Source organism: Amia ocellicauda, chromosome 4, assembly GCF_036373705.1.
Source record: "Amia ocellicauda isolate fAmiCal2 chromosome 4, fAmiCal2.hap1, whole genome shotgun sequence".
NCBI classification, from domain to species: Eukaryota; Metazoa; Chordata; class Actinopteri; order Amiiformes; family Amiidae; genus Amia; species Amia ocellicauda.
In genome coordinates, this window is record NC_089853.1 from 43,833,804 (window position 1) to 43,853,471 (window position 19,668).

The following is a 19,668-nucleotide window of genomic DNA, read 5'->3' on the forward strand; positions in this document are numbered from 1 at the left end:
AAGATATTCACCAAGATCGCCGCCCCAGTTCATTTTGTGGAAGGAAAACAAACTGATAAATACTAACCCAGTTTTTTTAAGTGAAGTAAAAAGCCACAACCACCAAGAAGGGCCTTCCTTTACATCTATAAATGAAGCATTGTAGTTATGAATGCTTTAGTAAATTAAAGATTACAGATTGAGTTTCCTTTAATATAATAAGTTTGGGAGACTGATCATATAAGGTTTCATCAAAAGGCCAAGTGTTTTTCATGTCAGGCTCCCCAACTTGCTCTGCAACCTTAATTGCTGGCCCCTCACCTCATCTTGGTAGAAGAAGGGCTGCTCGATCTCTCTCAGGGGGTCCTTCAGATACCTGAACATGAACTCTTGGACTTGGTTGTTGTCAGTCGCCCACAGCTCCTGGACAAAAGTCACAAAGGACAGTCAGAATAGCTTGGTCGCCCCCCTGCCTGCATCAAAGTCACAGGCCTGGGGATTGCAACTAGCCACTACACTGCACATATCACTTCTGGGTAGCTTAAATTTATTATTTTCTTGCACATGTCTTGTAAACATAAATGTGATTTTCCCAAGGCCAAAAATAAGAAAGAGTAAAACCTCATTTAACACTTACAAACAATTGATCAAATATTTAACCTTTTTAACCAGATTTTAACCTTCATCCAAAATATTACTACTTGGGGGAGATTGAAATAGAAAGTCCCATGTTTTCTGCATTATAAGGGGTCATTTTATGGTTTATGGATTATTATAAAAATCACGTTCTCCTTTACCCCTTTAAGAATCTAGTAGGGATACAATTGCAGAATAGAATAGAATTGGGCTATACGATTTGAATGATAAATGCCTTTTAAATGATACTTTTTGTGTATATTAAAGAAAATGTCTGTTTGTTTAATCTCTTGTGAGGAACAATAGTAAACCAGTAATAGGAGTTGTGTGAATACCGTCTGATGTTCCACTAAAAAGGACTGAAATTCCTCCAGAGTGACTTTATGCTGATCTGGTCTTTCTGCATATCTGGAAGAGAGAATATAATTACTTTGTATAATAAAAGGGTGGTTTGCTAAAGTCTTGAGACAAAGGTTGAATGGATATGTATACATGCCCTTAAACAATGGTATTTTATTTTTTTTCAATCTACTGGGTGTAAAAATGTGAAATCATATGTAGTCATTTTTATGGTGATCAGTGACTGGAGATGAAACCTCAGTTAAGACTGTCTTTTTAAATAAAGATTAACCCACAAGAATACCTCCCAGAATATGGACCACACTGAGAAAATCTGCTGGAAGATTAATGGCAGCATCCAAAAATAAGGGGGGTGCAGTTTGTAGCTAAAAGTGGTTTAATTATATGGCAGAACCACAGTAAACATTTTACAGAATATTAAGACACTGACAGGAAATGCAGTAGACATGCTGAGAAATGAACAATTACAGTGTTTCAGTAAATGATATTGAACATTAGGGTTACTAGGAGTTATTCCAAGTTAATGGGACTGGTAACTCCCAAACTGATAGGTTGAAATGTCAGAAACCATAAATATGCACTAACCTTTGGAGAAGGGGAATTTCCATCTACAAAAAGTGAACAAAGATTTCAGATTTCAAATCATTACTATGTAAACTAATCAGCCACAGTATAGTTACTCAGACCTATTGGAAGATTTGCAAGGCAGGCTATATCTACAATCCTGTACAATCCAGTTTCTCTGAATAAAATGGTTGCATTTTTAGTGGATTTATCAAAGTACTATATATCTGCAGTTTCCACTTGTATGTCAAATACAAATACACCTTATAATTATGTTTTTTTTATTTTTTTTTGGTAAGGACTCTTCTTAACAATTCACAACCAGGACTAGCAATAAGCGAGGTAGCATAAGAAGCGGAGTATTACAAGCTATATCTTGACAATTAAGAAAATAAAAGTTGTTAAAAACTGCCCACTCACATGAAACTTTTAGACTTAATAATGAAGGTTCTTTGCACATCACTAGCCTAATGGCTTTCACCAGAAAAAAAATCTCCCATTTTAAACTTATAGGTATTGATTTTAGAGCAGTGCAGAATAAACAGAAGGCTAGATGGCTTTTGAGTGCTTAGGATTCAAATATTCTGTCAGCGAGAAAAGGCCCATCTGGGTCCCCTTTGTACAGGACATCCTCCTTGTGAATTCAACATTACTCCAAATGAAGATCACACACACACTACTGGCTGATTAACAATAATCAGTTTCTCTTCTCAGAACAGTCCTGGTGCAAGAAGATGAGCCTGGTGCCCAGAGAGAACGACCCAAACTGAACTCTTCCTGGAGCCATCCCGCGTTCATTAGCTCGGCCTGCCTTGCTCATTGAAATTTTGCAAGGCAGAATAAAGCTACAATCCTGACCAATCCTTTTTGGTCTGAAATATTTACATTTTAGGGGGTTTAGCATGTAATCCAGGAAGCAAATGGAGACTGCGGACAGATTACTGGGGAAGCAACTCAACACTGTACAATCATTTTTTTAAATATTTTTTTTAATTTTATTTTTTACAAAGTTTATTGTACCTCTTTTGCAAAGTACTTGAAGGGAAAAAAGTGAGTAGGGCAGTTTTTAATTCAAAGGAAAAAAAAAAAGGAAAAAAGTGAATCAAAGGAAGTACCCGCTTCTAATGAGAACTGTTTGTTCTGAACCACGCGCCACCCCCCACCCCTCCCAGCCCCTTTCCTGTCTTCCCCAGAGAAACTCACAGATTTCTGGGCATCAAACATCAGGCTGCGATACAGCTGGGCAAACTGGCTGTAGGTGACATCCCCATTCTTCAGCTCCACATCCTGCAACACACACACAAAGAACCAGGCGTTACAAAATATAAAGCATTCTGATCATTATCGCGTCTTGTCAAAGGAAAAACATCTGAGGCCTGAAATTCCACAGAACACCAACGACTTATTTCTCAAAACCGGATTGAAAAAATATATATCGTCTAAGGTAGTATTTCCCAAGCAGTGTTCCCTGGGACACCGGTCTACCATCAGGCATGAACAGGTGTGCCACCCACTTTTTACGGTCACACAAAAAATGAAATATGATTTAGAATATTTAGGCTAAACAGTGATGCTGCTTTGCTGTGCAGAAAGGAAAAATAATGCTCTCTGAAAAACCTTAAAATGAAACCGTTCGATCAATCCTACCTTCCTCGTTATCCCTAATTAAAACTTAGCTTGGTCAAATGTTTTAATTTCCCATTTTTAAACCGCGATTATTATATATATATATATATATTACACACACACATACACACCCTTTTTTTTATCAATATCTTCACATAATGCAGATATGACAATTAGAGTAACACCTACATAACGTGTTGAAGTGTATGCTGAATTTTAATACTGCATTGCAGTGTCACAATCAGAGGCCCACACTATACAGCACTGTGTTGCATCTATAGTTAAAAGCTCACGTTACAGACTTTCCAGTAAAGCTGAAATGATTAGCTATGGTTCAATGACCCATGTTTACCTAAATATGTCTGCAAACCATCAAGTCTCACCATTTCACCCTTTTGAGTAAACAGTGGCAGTGTTGATTTCAAAGTACAGAATAGTACTGTGATTCTAACCCTATATCAAATGATTTTTTGTTTTTGTTTTTTTGTTGTGATTTGGGATGGGTTTTGTTGGTCCAAACGCTTTACCGGAAACTTCTCTCGGAGGAATTTCATGTTTGAGACTCTGTAGTTGACCTGTCCCAGCATACTTTTCAAATCCTTACAGGAAATCCTGAAAAACAGCAGAAACATACATTAAAAAACAAATCTACAGCAGCCACAAAAGTCCAACAGATGATTTATAGATTTAAATTAGTATTACAAGATGACAGTGTGCTGTATGACGATGCTTGTGCTATCTTTTTTTTTTTTTAAGCCAATGGATAACTGTCTGGCCTGGATATCATGTCTATAAGCAATTGCCGGATGTCTGAGGGAGAAGAAATACAGTCAATAAAAACAGGGATTGCCAAGTCCTATCCTAAGTGTTTATTGAACATACGATTTGCACACGATGTCAGCAATGAACACTTTTTAGGTCTCTCCCCATTTAGGATTGATAAGACACCAATAAAAACAGGAGCTGTGGATGGCACTATCAGCTTACTTTGACCTTTTACTCCTTATCTCAGGACCTGCCACCTAGTCATGGTGCTGCAGTGAGAGCACGGCTCACATCCTGCTGAATTCTCTGGGCCCTGCTTTCCTTCCATGAAAGGGGGGGTGGGTTGATGGGGGTCGGATACTGTTTCATTGCTTCTATCACTCAATTAATCTTCGAGCACATTTCCTGCGTCAGGCTGCAGCTCTGATTTATATACAGGTTTCTGGATACATATGAACCCCCAATAAAATGAATGGCGTATAAAACAAAAAACATGCCGGCACCACAATGTTTATATGCAAGAGATTTACCTTTTGATAAGTATTCAGGCCCATAAAAGATGTGGACTTTCAGTTTTAGGAGTTAATGTGAAAATACCAATTAAAATTAAATTAAAATGAGAAATAAAACCATAATTGTGAAACCAGTTTTCATTGTAAGCATTATAATTAAACTGAACTTTGTCTAATTGTTAATTTATTTTCCTAAGGAAGGCTTTATTTGATTCATGGTATTAGACTGAGTGTAAACTCAAAGTCTTTGCTGAATACCATCACAGGAGCACAATGTGGAGAGATGGGGGTGGTCAGTGTAGGAGAGACCTGAGAAAGCACAGATAACCTTCACAGCCCAGCACAGGACGTGCCCGTCCAGACAGGGAGCACGCTGTGAGGAATATGGCTGTAGCACCGCCTGTGTCTACAATTAAGCTGCTGTGTGATAGGGCGGCCAGGATCCCTCAGTCCCGGCTCGCTCTGCTCTCACCTCCTCCAGATGCGTTCACCGGAAGCAGCCGCACAATAGAGCTCCAGCCTTTGAGCCACAGCTCCACCTAACACTTTCAATCTCCTCCCTGCCTTCACTCACAACCAACACGTCACTTTCCAAAGAAATTGCTAACGTTTCCCCTACGAGGCACACTAACAGAATCCACAGAAAATGTATTTAGTTTTGGCTTGTTTGATGGGTTTGTTCTTTAGGAAACCGGAAAATTTAGGCATTGTCAGCTTTTTAGATACATCCAAGATTATCAAAATCTCAACCTCCAAAACAGAATAAAAACACACACACAAAAAGTATAATTATATATATATATTTTTTTAAGATTAAAGATTTTGCTTTCAGGTAAAAGGAGGGAATCTAACAAATACAAAGCAACTGGCAAATTGTTTATCTATCAGCTATAATCATATAATAACAAAGCCTAACTTGACCTAGCAGTTCTTTGATAAATATAGAGATGATCTCTGCCATCTGTTCGCAGAAGAGTGGTTTCCTCAGAGATATCCTGCAAGCTTGAAGCTTAAAACAAAAACTCTAAAGTAAAACTGGGTTAGCACTTCAGCAAGACTGTGAACAGTTAATTATTCTTCTTGTGACTGCTTGTGGTTTGTAGGCCAGTGCAGGCCTTAAAATGGTAAGAGAACAGACAGGAACTGGAAGATTTATGAGCTATAAGAGCAGCTCAAAGCAAACCCCCTTCCCCAACTAACACAGACACTTAACACACACACTGCACCCCTCCCGCCCCCTCCACCTCCAGGCACATTGCCAGCAAAGCGCCTATCTCAGCATGTTCATTCATAAAACCACTCACAGGGCCAGCTAACCGGTGGGAGCGACAGGGGAGATGGGAGCTTCATCTGCCCCCTGACAAATGGACGTAAACACAGGGTTTACAGCAGCCGTCCACTACTTACAAGCCTTTTGTAAAACCCACTGATGCAGACTTAACCTCTCTGTTCCTCAGCTTCCTCAGTCTGAGGTCCTCCACCTTGGAGCAGGGTAAATCAGTACACTAAACCAGTTCATGATTCAAATTCACCCATGTTATGCGCAGACATTAATTTCCACTATACAGGATGAGATATTAAAGTTTTCACAAGGTTTCTCATTTCACTTTGAATCTGCGATTTTAGGAGAGGTGTAAAAGTCCACTTACTTGTCTTCTCGGTTGCGATCCACTGCATAGAACTGCTTCCTTAACCACCTGAAAGGTAGAGAAAGGCCGAGACGTAAACTACATTGCACTTGAACACAATTTGCTTTGTTACTCCCAGCTATCAGACTGGAGCCTATAATGATGCACTTTCCTGTCATTAAACACACTGGCCTACCTGATGGTTGTATGCTCCTGTTACTTTAGGGCATAAAAAAAACATGAAATGAATAAAAGGTAAACCTGGCTTCTCGTCATGAAAGATCAAACGCAGACAAATGCAAACAAATCTGTGTCCATTTTAAAGAAGCGGTGATGACAAATGAACCTTTTTGGATTCCAGCATTCCTCCAGACCCACCTTTCAATCTGTAGAGGTGTGGAGGACTTGACCGTGTCGGCCACCAGCCAGGTGAGGCCCTTGACCCACATCATCATCTCTTCATCTGAAGTCGCTGAAAGATGAGAATGGGAAAGAACTGCTTGGTCAAACACTGGATGTTAAATTATGTATCGACTGTACTTAATCATTAATGGTGGTAAAGAGCAATGAGTTACTTAAAAGTACTGTAAATAAAGAAAAGAAAGCTGCCTGCCACACAGCAGTGTATTTATAAAGTGTATTGGGGGGCAGGACAGGACTAATGGATATAAATATTACACACACTTATAATAATTTAAAAGTAGATTACAAAAAATACATACTTCTCAGGATTGCAAAATGCTTACTAGGACTAGCACATGTATCCATACAATAACACCATTCTGTCTGTATGCTAATATACCAATAAAGAAATACTAGAAAATGGAGGGAGGCAACAAACAAATACATACCAATATATAACCCAACCAGGATACATTTAATCATCTGAAATACTGATTTCAAAATAATTGATTCCCTGTGCTAGTCATAGATTTAGCCAGAATTGTGATAATTGGGGAATACAATGAATTATGCAATTCAAAGAAAAACTCCCCCACACCCACTCTCAATACATCTTAAAGGAAGCATTAAAAAGGTAGGTGGTGACTAAAATATGTAGAAGTTAGATTCGGGGAAATGGTTTAATCACCAAAGCTGCAGGATTACTAAAGACCTCTACACTTAAGATAGATTATGGGGTTGTGGTTTGATGTAGTTTCACAATTTTCCAGAGGCATAGGTTATAAGCACACTGCACTCTTGTATGGTCTGGCAAGTTGCAGTGATACGGAAGCATTCAGATCTGTAGTGGCAATCGAAATAATTCAATCAAATAAACAGCAGCATGTTTGGGCCTACCTGCCAGGCTGAGGGCTTTGAGCCGGAATTCCATGCCATAGAGGATGACGAAGCAGTGGGCCTGGTCAGGCCGCACAGACGAGTCCTCCACGTAGCGCTCGAAATCCCGCGAATTCCTGCCTGGTCGGATCTCCTTGATCTCCCGGATATCAACTATGTAGTAGAGGGAGAAAAGACAAGCTTTACTTTCACATCAGTTTGGGCGTTCTTAAGTTCATGAGCCACTACTCAGTTAACAGTGCTTCGCAAGAAAAAACAAAATAGTTTTACAGTTTAATTTACATTATTTTTTAACAAGCAAATGGATCAAACTTAAGTCATGGTCTTATTTGACCAGTGATTTGTTTTTTCCTGCAAAGCTTTGACATTTTAGCCTACTGCCTGGATCAATCAATAGATAGAACATTAACATTAAACAAAGCACTTTTCCTCCTCCTCTTTTCATAAATGCTATGCCTGGAAAGTGTGGCGGATTAGATGGATGGTACATTTTAAAAGAGACTATGTAACTGGTATTCATATTGATACTCACCAAGTATCAGTGTACATTCTGGCTCAGAAAACAAAAACAACCCTTCACCAACATCGTACCAAATACAAGCAAGTATTAAAAAAAGGGAACTCTAGGATGCTGCTGAACACCATTCATCCTTTGTTCTTCAAGATTAACCAGAATACAGATTAGACTAACAATGGAGCTTTCTTCTGAGAGGAGAAGGATTTCACACGATACAGGGCAGTATGAGGCTTTTATTTTCGGCAATGCAAAACCCTTTTAGCGTATGAAAAACCAAGCAGTACAGGAAGTTCACGATCTCTGCCCTGAGATTCTATGGTCACAAGTCCAAGTGGTTTTGTGGTCAAAATTACAACATTGCATCATTCACAATGCTTTCAGGTTGATGGAAAATACAGATAAACATAATCTACCAGAAAAGACAGTGTTTGGGTAAGAGATTATAATAATTCAGATTTCTGAGGAAGACTAGGGGGCACCCTGCACCCTGACTAGAAAACCGGCAGCAATCAAAACCGGACGTCTCTTGAGGTTTCGAGTCTTACTTCACTCAAACCAATACATCTTCATTTGCATAACCACAGTGTTGTATATCAGTTGAAGCCAATCACCTTAATAAGTGTGTTTACTGCTTAGAGATCTCAGATGCATCCAGAAACTAGAGACAAGACAGCCTGCTTTGGCTTTTACCTGGAACAATATAACCTGCACCCAATTCTAATCCTGACATTTATAACCTCTGTTATGTTGAAGGAATCAGGTAATGCTTAAGAGAGGAGATCTCCAGAAACAGGGCTAGACACTTAGTGGGCCCTGCTTCCTGTTGGGCAGGCTGTAGGAGTGAAACTTTAGGTGTCAAACAGATCTCTGGCTGCAGGTCCTGAAGCCGCACAGAGCTCCCTATTCAGCATGCAGAATGACCACACCAGAGGGGTCACTGGCATTCCTGCACCAGCCCCTGGACAGTAACACAGCTTATTTAAGTGTTTGTATGTTTGTTTACCTTTCTTTTTTTTTTCCTGAGCACACACACATTTCTGCCAAAGGGGCTCTGTGTACGTATTAGGAGGGGGGGGAGGCGGAGGTCAAGAAACAGTGCTGCTATTTAATAATCCTCGACATGTAGGGAAGGCACAAACCAACTGCCTCAGTGATACATTGATGCCTCTGCATTTGTGTGCATGTTTATTTTTTTGCAGTCCTTACATTTAAAAAAAAGACACTAAGCGGGAATCATAATATATAGTGCTTTACGTATCCGTGCATCTACCTAGAGCTTTCAATCCATGCGTCTATTTTTTTTATACTACTGATGATAGTTATGTATTTACATGCTGCAATGCTGCGAGTGTGTTTTGAGAGAGTTCAGTGTTGGTACCGTCTTTCACGCACATAAGGGTGATCTGTTTGTATTTGGAAATGATTGCAATAAAGGTGATGTTCAACTCTAAATCTATCTACTTAAAATCATGTTTTTTTTTGTATTGTGCCCTTCACAGGGTAGCCACAGAGCGCTTACAGATTGATAAACATACTACAACAAAATGAAAAAGAAATAAACCTTTAACAGTTTAAATGAACTAAAATAAGTAAAACCAACATTAAATAAACCAGTAGGCCATTACTTAACTCCTCTAAACATGTCTTTATTCATCACGGTCACAAAGCCCACCTACTGCTGCACAAGTGCTTGTGAACAGTGAGCTGCTGCAGATCGTATCCTTGCTCATGCGCAGCTGTGCAAACAGCAGGCTGATGCGTGCGGTCTCTGACGGCAGGAGTCGACACCCTGGGAGCTGATGTGTGTGTAGTGTATATATTTATATGTACAATTTCTCTTTTTCTCTCTAATCAAGGGGTGAAACAACCTTGGAAAACAAACCTAAAGGCTGCATTGAAATGTGCAATTCAATATTTTATTTTTTTAAAGGAAATAAGTGGCAAGCTCGTATCTGGCAGTCAAAACCTCCAAACTGACTCCGAGAACTGCAGCAGCCAAAGCTAAGTTAGCATCTCTCCCTCATCTTCCTGCACTAACCACATTTCCTGTGCTGTCATTATACCTTCTGAGAGCTTATGCAGGCAAGAGGGTCAGAGTGCATGAAGCCACGACTAGAAACAAATAGTCTCCCGTCTCTCTCTATTACACGGTAACAACATCCGCTTTTGGTCACGGTCTAATAAAGGACTGCAATTATCCAGCCATTTTTGGCCATTGTGCTCATTTGTACAGTAAAAGCTCAACCTTGGTTATACCATATAGTATTCTATGTTGAAATCTAGCACAGCTTAGCTTAGTCAAAGATAGACAAATTCTTCAGAACTGGTTTTCTTAGGGGAGGATCTTGTGGTCTTTTAAGCCAGTTGTCTTTTATGATTCTGTCCTAATATTTGCAGTTGGGCTTCTTCTCAAATTGAAGTACACCACACGGTTTGCAAAGAGGTTTTCAGCCTATAACAGATAATGATATAATATATAGATAGGCTAGATTACTTGTATCTGTGCTAGTGTCTGAGATTTGTATACTATATTGCATGCTGTCTGGCTAGATTTCTTCCTTAAGCATTTAAAATCTACTTATTTATATACATTTAAAAAAAAAAAAAACACTTGGAAAGGTCTCCCCTTCACACTAATGACAATTAAACTATGGTATCTTCTGCATTCAACAGTTCAACTATAAACTATATATTTAAAACACATGTATCCGGTTTCCCCAAATCATTAAATATGTAATTTGGAGTCCATTGTTATCAATAAATGCAAATGTTGGTTTTCACACTGCTGTATTTAATATACTTTGCTTACCACAGCACTGATCTGGTCTGCAGAACTGCACATTTTTTAATGCAGTTGGTCAGCCATCTTGGCAAGGTCACAACTCTAAATCTGAATTCTGTCCACAGTCCTTTTGGCTTTAGTTTTATTACAACAATATAAATACCAGAATCAAATTAAACTGATATGTGCAAATGGGAAAGTTAGTTTGAAATCATTAATTAACATGATTAACAAGGTTGTCTTTTCCTTTATCAGAAAGAGAACATTAACTGCAGGTGTAGAAGAATACCGGGTTTGTCACCCGTTCTCTTGCTTTTCAGGTTGTTCTGCTCCGATTCCCATAGCACTTTAGATATTCAAGAAAACACTGTGCAGTATTCTTAATTCTTAATTTATTTTGTATAAATTAAATCAGTCCAATCGTTTTCAACAGGTTTATCCTTTAGATCATAACAGATGCTTTTACCAAGTGTCTAAGAGGTTTTTTTGTCTGCTTTCAAGACAAATTAAATGGATACTATTCAGATTTGTTTGTTCATCATACCATTTTATTTAAATCACACTCCACTATAAATATTTTTTGTTAATTTTGTTTGCTTTATTATTATTATTTTTTTATAAATCCAAGTAGCACAGAAAACAGAAGTACTTAAATGGAAATAGACATTCAATTCCTTGCCTTTGCTGGAGTATTTCAAAATCAAACATAAAATAAAAAGCTCGTCTCTAACCACCAACGGAAAAACTCAAATTGTGTGCTACATTTTATCAGCAGCATCAAAACTAACGTTTATAAAAAATTGTTTGCATTTTCATTTCCTCAGCTTTGAACCGAATGAAAAAAAGAAAGCTTCTAAACGGAGACAAATAAAATTAAAAAAAAAAACTCAAAAATCAGCACTTGGAGGACGTCAAATCATACGTATAAAACTTACAACAGTTCACCTCCCACCAACACGATAATCATTATTTCCGTCGCAATATACGTTGACAGTCAAAACAAAATATCCCAAAGCAGCCCAGCACTATAAACGTGCAAAAGCTATATTCAGGTTTTGGTTCACAGTTTAGATGTGAAAAGCAGTTAAGAATTATCCGTTGAATAACATCCAACGGATCACTGCATCTGTACATGACAATTCACACAAATCCACAGTCACACACTAAGTTTGACGCAAGGTCAGTGAATGATTGATTAAGCATGATCCAAACACAGTACACAAGTACAAGTTTAAGGGTACTTAATGCATTTATTCAGTTAACTAACTGCTTTATTCTCTTGGCATGACTTAGAGGTTAAGTAATTGTAACCAGTGTATACAGCAGTAACCCATTATACATTTTCTTAATTAATGAAATGTATATCAAACATACCCTAAAAGCTCAATATTTAAGACATGGGTGAGAAATTAACTTCAGGTGACCATACCTGTACCAAAAGAAATGGTCGTTAGTATTAATTATAAGTAATACCTTCACTTTAGATCCATTATTTTCACTAAACAGCAAACACTTCACTGTACACATCTGATGCGTACCTTTTTTCATACCCCTAACGTAAACTAGAAAACTGAGCCATTAACTGCAGCTAAATTGGCAACATGATCTCAAAGCACAGCTGGAAAATCCTTCATTTACTTAGAGTAAAGACATTGGCCTTCATTGTACCCCTTAACCAAAAAGCAGCAATTATCCGATTATTTTGTGCAGGAGTCTTTGGGATTAAACTTGTGATGCATACAGAGTTTACTACTTCCAGGAACTGTCTGCACACAGCAGTGTCAAAAATGTTTAATATTGCTCCTTGCCTTGCCTGTGTAAAAGAGGAAGTTTTACAAGTATATTTCCATCACTGAAGGTGGAATTTACTGTTTATACAAAATGGAAATTATGAACCTTACACTGCAGTTCACAGAATCGTATTATATTTATATATACACACATAAAAAATGGCATGTTTCAATTCATAAAGGTGTATTGCCTTAAAAAACAAAAACAAAAGACTGCTTTTTCACATTTCGAGCTGCAACTCGTATAGAAATGGTTCTTTATTCATCCCACCTTATTTACAAGTTTCAGTTTACTCATGAATGCATCTTCACATTAATTGAACTAAACTGGGAAAATCATTTCAACATAATTCAGGATTACCAAGAGACATTTGGAAACAACACTGATGGTTACTCACACTTCAGATCATATTTTACACCTTCCATCATGGCCCCACTAGCCTAGCAACAACCATCAAACTTTAAAGACAGGCAAAGGCAACTTCAAACCAGCTGGAGACAAAACCACGCTCTTTCAAAGTGTACCGCACCTCTTTTCAAAGGCAAACGTGTGTTCAGTGGTCTTAAAACAAAACATCAAGCAACAAGAACAAAAAACAAGAAAATGAAAGTGTTTATTGGCTGGATGACTGTACACACATGGTGCTCAAACTAGAGGTTCAGGCAGTACAAAGCATCATTAAAAGGTTGGACTACAAAATAAATTCAGAAATGTTCTGTGGGAAGGTGCAAGATTACAAATCTCCAAATCAAAACCTAGTAGCGTAGTACTTTGTGTTTGTGTGAAGGTCTTGCTTCTACCCAATGAAAACATGCCATGACAACATGGGAACATTTTTTTCAGTTACAGCAATCAATAACAACAATAGGGTTGGGTTACATAGGATAGTTTTACACACTACATTGTTGCGGGATGTGGGTTCTCAAACTATACAAGTCAGATTTTTTGGAAGAATAGTTTCCCTACACACAGGATGTCAACGTGTCAATTTGACCTGAGAGATGGCCTTCCCTTGATTTCCTTTGCTCTCTTTGCTGCATTAACTAGCTGTAGATTGTTCGTTTCAAACTTTGCCGTGACATCATGAATCATCTTTTGCCACTTCTTCCCGTCACGAGCATCTTCCTTCCATGTGTCAATTGAGACGCTACATTTTTGTTCCTTTAGACTAAGTCAATATATAACGCAGCACAATACAAGTTTCTAAAGTTCTCAGAGACCTAGTCAAGGAGTTACAGAAACAATAGGAGGTCCTGTATGCAAAGGCTATGCTGCCAAGACTCCAGATTAACTTGAAGCAAATAAAATAAATCCACTTAAAATACATTAAAAAAAAATAAATTATTAATAATTACTGTACTTGTAATTTAGCAGCTTATTCTATGGAGCTGCTTTGAATATTACATGGTTTGAAATTTGTACTGTATTAATGCACTTGCATATTGCTCATGTAACCTGCAAGTGGCCCTGGATAAGGGCATCTACCTGGAAATAAACAATAATAATAATAATAATAATAATATTATTATTATTATTATTAATAATAATATTATTATTAAAAAATCTTTAGCAGAGCTGAATACAGATAAATACAATTATATTGTTTATATTGGTGAACTATAAAATGTAGCAAGACTATTATAAAAAACTATAATTAAATAAAACCCCTTTCACATTTTATTGACTTCAAATGGCTGGTTTAAGTTGGCATTTGCATCATGTTGTTCCAGGTTCCTTTTTATTGTGGGTGGCTAAATTTTCCAAGTAAGATGGCCTCAGTAGAGTGCAAGCACGACTGACAGCCAATGAAGCCAAGGGGTGGAATTAACTCACTGTCCAGCACTTTAAAACAACAGTGAGGCTGTAAAATAACCTAAAGAGAAACCAAGCCCAGAGAATTCCACAAGCAAGATACAACTGGTAAGAACTGATCTACCACTGACAATGTGTGGCAGTACTGTAGGCTCTATGTCCACAAATACATCTAAGCATAAATATCCACAGCCAAGTCAAACTTCCAGTCTCTTTCCCAGTCTACCTTGCCTATTGGCAGCGTAGGTGATGACCCGTAGAAAGCAGTAGGTTTGCGAGCCCGGAACGGACGAGGGCCAAAACACTAATGCAATGCAGTTGGCCTCATGACTAATCAGTTTGCATCCAAGAACGACACTGCACTTTCCCTGCAATGATAATTTATTTATGGAGGACAGAATTAGAAGCATGGTCTGGTCTTCAGAGACCACTCTTATCATGGCCCCTGCACCTCCTATTACTACATGGACCAAAACTGCGATACATACAGGCCTGACAAAGGTAAATCGATTTCCAGTCAGTCTGTGTGTAGACATATGTACAGTCCTTTATTTCCTTCCCATACACAATTCTGATAAAAATGATCACCTCTGACTATATGTCATCACTCACTGCGGTTTGCGCCCAAATGCAAAAAACACTTTATAAAATATTTTGAATGGGTGGCATAGTTGTTGCAATTGCCACAACACATGGCCAGGCCAGCAGATATGAGCAGCCCGATGGAAAAGAAAAGATACCACATTTGTGGTTAAAGCAGAACACCGGGTGCCAAAACACATTCAGTCAATTCAAGTCATCTGGTGGGTGTGTGTGTGTGTATATATAAATAAAGGTCATACAGAGAAGGCAATGGCAGTGTTCAATTGAAACAATGCAATTCACCAATCTATTTCGTTAGGGTTACTTTAAGAATAATACATTTATCATGTTTATTGTAAACTAACAAATATGATCATGTACTGGTTAAGATCCCAGCTGATTGAAACAAGTGATCGTCTATGCCACCCATAAACATCTATGGACTTAGGAGATGGATACTGGTAAATTGTGACAATTATCGTCCCAGATGTTATTTGTACGCTGACTTTCACCAGCCAATCAAATTTAAAATGACACTGAATGGTGATATTTTTTATTCTCTCTAACAAAACCAGACACAAATTGAGATGTTGATTTGATAAACCTGCAGGGTGGAGTATCGGGGGAAGAAAGAGAATAAGAAAATTCAGAACTGAAACAAAATCTTAACTTCACAATCATATTATTTCAAAATCGTTTGCCTACATAGGACTGCAATCTGGAGTGCGATTTCCTTGCGTTTCACACACATCTTTTATGGCGCAGGAATGGATACGGTTCCTGCAAGTTAGTCCACTGAAAGGTGATCGGACACAGAGAAAAGGCAGTCACAGTGAAGCAGCTTTTATTGGTTTCTTTAGATCATGAATGGCTTAAGGCTAGGGATAAAAACATGTTACATTTGCCCACTTGAGCAAATATTTAATTCCACAAGGCAGTTAGAATCCTAACATGCCCCACTTGTTGTTTTTTGGACGAGTGGGGCAAAGGTGGTTTACAATTAAGAGGTGCAGGGGTACTGAATCAGCACACAAAACTCACCTGAAGTGACCCTGCTGCATTTAGGACAACCTGTCTGAAGGGGAATTGCTTTTAACATCACAAAATCCCCACCTGACAGTGATTGGTTCCTCTCAGTTATGACAGAGGGGTTGACACTTGGTTCATCTCCATCTGACATTCCGAGAGGGCTTCCGATGACCCATCCCAGGATATTATGACGCCAATGGGGCAAAACTCAAGCCCGATTTACCCAAGGATCTTTGCAGCAGCATGGTGCTGATCTTGCAAACATCGGCTGCACTGTTGCTTGGAGCAGAATGGGGACCATATGGAACATGTTAAGCACAGGGCCACTGTGGTTCCCCCGCTGTTCTTTAATCACGGCGCCGGCACTTTGCTGCCCTGTTCGTTCACACACAACAGATTAGACTGCAGTTCCTCATGTGCTGCATGCCGGTTAAGTCTGGCCACACATGCAGTAAAAGCACTGCAGTTACACAGAGAACAGGGACTGAATGAAGAAGCCTGGTTCTCGGAAAATGAGGTAAGGGGGAAGACGATAACTACATTCATCCACACACACACGCACGCACGCACACCACCATTTAGCTCTGACTGGGCTCTTGCATCTTAAGTCAAACCAATCTAACCTAATTTTTTCAAATTTTTTGTGCAGACTAACATGTGCAAAATAAGATGTAGAAAATCAAATGCACCCAGAGATGACTGGTACAAAATTCACAACAAGCAACAAGCCTCACAGTGTACATGTAGGCCCACTGCAGAGCACTAGCTTACTATTAGGATATGAATAAAAGCCTATTTTTTGGTGATTTTGTATTGGTTACCATGAAAACAGAAATCAACAAATCCACCTACAGCGTTCGAGAACTGGACATTACTGCTTCTTCTAGGAAGGCCACACCGTTATTTCTGTGCATTAATAGACAGTATTAGCTCATATCACCCCACTTGGTGTATCAAGTGTCCATTGCGATCTTGCATGTGATATGCCAACCATTTTCAGAGGGCAGACATAAATACCGTTTTGTTTTTTTTCCCCTGCTACATCCAGTGTGGAGTGCAGCCTTAAGCAAGACACCAGCCTTCTAGGCCTGTTCATTTATACGAACAGAACAATAGGTATTCTGACCTTTCCCAGGGAATGTATGGCTCTGGCGGGCCCGACATCTTCACTAGAGGAGTGTGGCTTTAACAGGGTAAACAAAGGGTGGATTTCAAAATATTTACTACTACTATTTCTACCAGTAGTATTCATAATCATAATAACAACATCTTCCCTAAGACTTATTTCTCAATTCATACAGTATCTCAGGTTAGTAACCCCTTGACAATACTTAAACTTCTTACCATCATTCTCCAATGTGAATATATCCCAGTATGCTTTGTGACTATCATTACAACCTTTGTTGAGATCTGCATCTTTTATATAAAACATATTTGTGGATGTCATCTTAAAGAGTGGAAAAAAAAAGTTGTTTCGCAAAGTGAATTTGGTAGAGAACTATTGTTCATTACTCCTAAGCACATTGCATGTGTTCCTCAAGTTCATCAGTGACAAGCTATACTTACTATGCTATTAACCAGTATGTGTTGTGGTTGTTGTAACAAGCTTACACTTTTGAGTTCATTCTTCAATTACAGTAGTAAGTGTGAAAAAAAATACATACATGCAATCTAAAAAAATCGGCCTACATTGGGATCTTGTACACAAAGGTATGGTTTAAGGTAAAAAAAAAAAGGGTGTTCAGTGCGTCTGGTGTCCAGCTGCGTGTGCGCAGGTTCTGTGAATGCTCGCCAGAAGGGCAGTCGCAGAAAGATACTTACTTTCACCTTCAATTTTATCCGTCCCCCTGGTCCATATAATCTGCCTGGTCTCCAGTTTGACTTGAAATGTCCTCCTCTCGGGCCGCTGGGACTTCTTGGAGTAGAAGAGGGTGAGCACGGTGCCCAGCTCCAGGTCTCTGTACAGGTTGTTGACCTCGGCGTCATTCTCATTCCAGGCAACGGAGCCATTGGAGAAGAAGGCAGCCGGTGCAGCCATGGTCATTTCCCCCGTTTGTTGTCCTTTTCCTTTTCACAACAATTTACAATCTGGGAGGCTAAAATAAGGACAGCTCAAAGCATCAATTATGGATACATCTTGAGAAGTAGAACAATACATAAAACCTTTAAAGGGGCAAGTCTGTGCTCCCATACAGTCACGCAGCTATTAAAACCAGCGACCCGTGCAGCGCGTAACTGTAATGCGTCTCAACTGGTGGGTCGCGACCAACTTGAAAGGATTTTTTTTTTCCAGGTACTCAACTTCGAAACCGAGGTTGTTTTCCCTTTAATGCCGCTAATAAAAACAGCAACTTTCTATCCCTCGCTGCCCGCGATTCATCTCGAAACGAACAGGAAAAAAAAGACATCAAATCTTCCAACAGGTTTTTTTCTCTCCTTTTACAGGAATCCGTTACACGGTGAAGTTGCAAGCCGAGAGTCTGGGCAATAATGGCCAACGTTGTTTCCTTTCCATGTGAAGTTTCCTTCTGTCGATCGCGCCGTCTCCCTCGGAACAGAAATAAAACACAAAGCACACGCTGCGCAGGGAGGATTCACGGCAGCACCATCTCGCAGAGAAAGGGCTATTGATCGGGCAGATGCGGGGCTGGGGGAGTATGGCTGATCGCTGCAGTCCCGTCAGGTTGCCTTGCTCGGGGTTTTCGCTCGTCTTGCCCCCGTTTGCTTTACCGTCTGCAAATGTTGAGCGCAACAAAAGCAGCGCAGCCCCCGACGCACTGCAATCTCAGCTGCGCACACCGCGACGGCCGGCCTTTCGATCCTTTTGTCTTCCCCCCTTTTTTTTTTTTTTTTGTAAACCTCCTCTGATGCTTTCAGTCCCGGGAAAAGCCTTGTGGTTTTTCCCCTGGCATCCTGTTAGGGAGCCTCCATTGAGCTGGCCATATGCAAGCGAGTCCTTTTCTGAAACAGCAGCCCTTCCCCCCCTTTCTGTGCAACAAAGCAGCAACTAGATCAGCCTCTTAAAGACACAGGCCTGCCTTTCTCTAAGATCCGGCTCTCTCTTGAGCCACGATGAGGTTGCAAAGACATTTGTAAATCGTTTAATCTGAAATAATGGCTGATTTCTCGTCACAAAGCAGAGTGAGATACTGCAGCCCTATGAGATCAATATTGGGGGAATAATAATAAAAAATACAGAACATTTGAAATGATCATATTTATTGTTGTTGCATCTCAAATTAGCACACACGTTCTGTTGATTGCTTTCCGTGCATCCTATTCTTTGTTATAGTTTTAGAGACTTTGCGAGGGTGCGAAAATAAAGTACCTTTGACCCTAATAAGGACAAGGAAGAAGAACAATGCTATCTCAATCCGGCTAAATTGAAATAATCCGCGAAGCACCAAATAATGTAACTACTGTAGGCTAAACGTGGCACAGTTATGTATTATTCTGATGGTTATTTATAATGATAATAATATTAATTTCAGTTAGTAGCATTATTATTAACAGGTTGGCAAGAGTTTCAATATTTTAATTAATTTTGAATGTAAATTGGCAAAATACTGTTCAGCTTTCAGGATCTTTATTTATTATTATTATTATTTTTGTAATGCTTAAATTGTCCCAGTTTTATGCAACTCACTGAAGGGCAGCTACCAGCTCTCCTTAACATCCAAATCAGGATCTGTTCTGAAAATAAGTCCCTTTCATGTAATTAGATTATATCAGATGGTTTGTATTACATTATCATTAAATTGTACGGTGTGCCAGTGTCTCAAACCA

General features: G+C 39.1%; 1 protein-coding gene across 1 annotated transcript in view; it reads right to left on the reverse strand.

Moving 5' to 3' along the window:
• The window catches only part of plcg1 (phospholipase C, gamma 1), a 36,168-nt gene extending 17,307 nt beyond the window's left edge, over nucleotides 1-18,861 (reverse strand). The window contains exons 1-9 of the mRNA XM_066702416.1: nucleotides 17,704-18,861; nucleotides 7,370-7,522; nucleotides 6,449-6,542; nucleotides 6,092-6,139; nucleotides 3,693-3,777; nucleotides 2,743-2,826; nucleotides 1,561-1,583; nucleotides 951-1,023; nucleotides 301-402 (exon numbers count right to left, since the gene is read on the reverse strand). Coding sequence (XP_066558513.1) covers nucleotides 301-402; nucleotides 951-1,023; nucleotides 1,561-1,583; nucleotides 2,743-2,826; nucleotides 3,693-3,777; nucleotides 6,092-6,139; nucleotides 6,449-6,542; nucleotides 7,370-7,522; nucleotides 17,704-17,926 — 885 coding nt within the window. The 5' untranslated portion in view covers nucleotides 17,927-18,861. The remainder of the gene's footprint in view (nucleotides 1-300; nucleotides 403-950; nucleotides 1,024-1,560; nucleotides 1,584-2,742; nucleotides 2,827-3,692; nucleotides 3,778-6,091; nucleotides 6,140-6,448; nucleotides 6,543-7,369; nucleotides 7,523-17,703) is intronic.
• Between the last annotated feature and the right edge of the window lie 807 nt (nucleotides 18,862-19,668).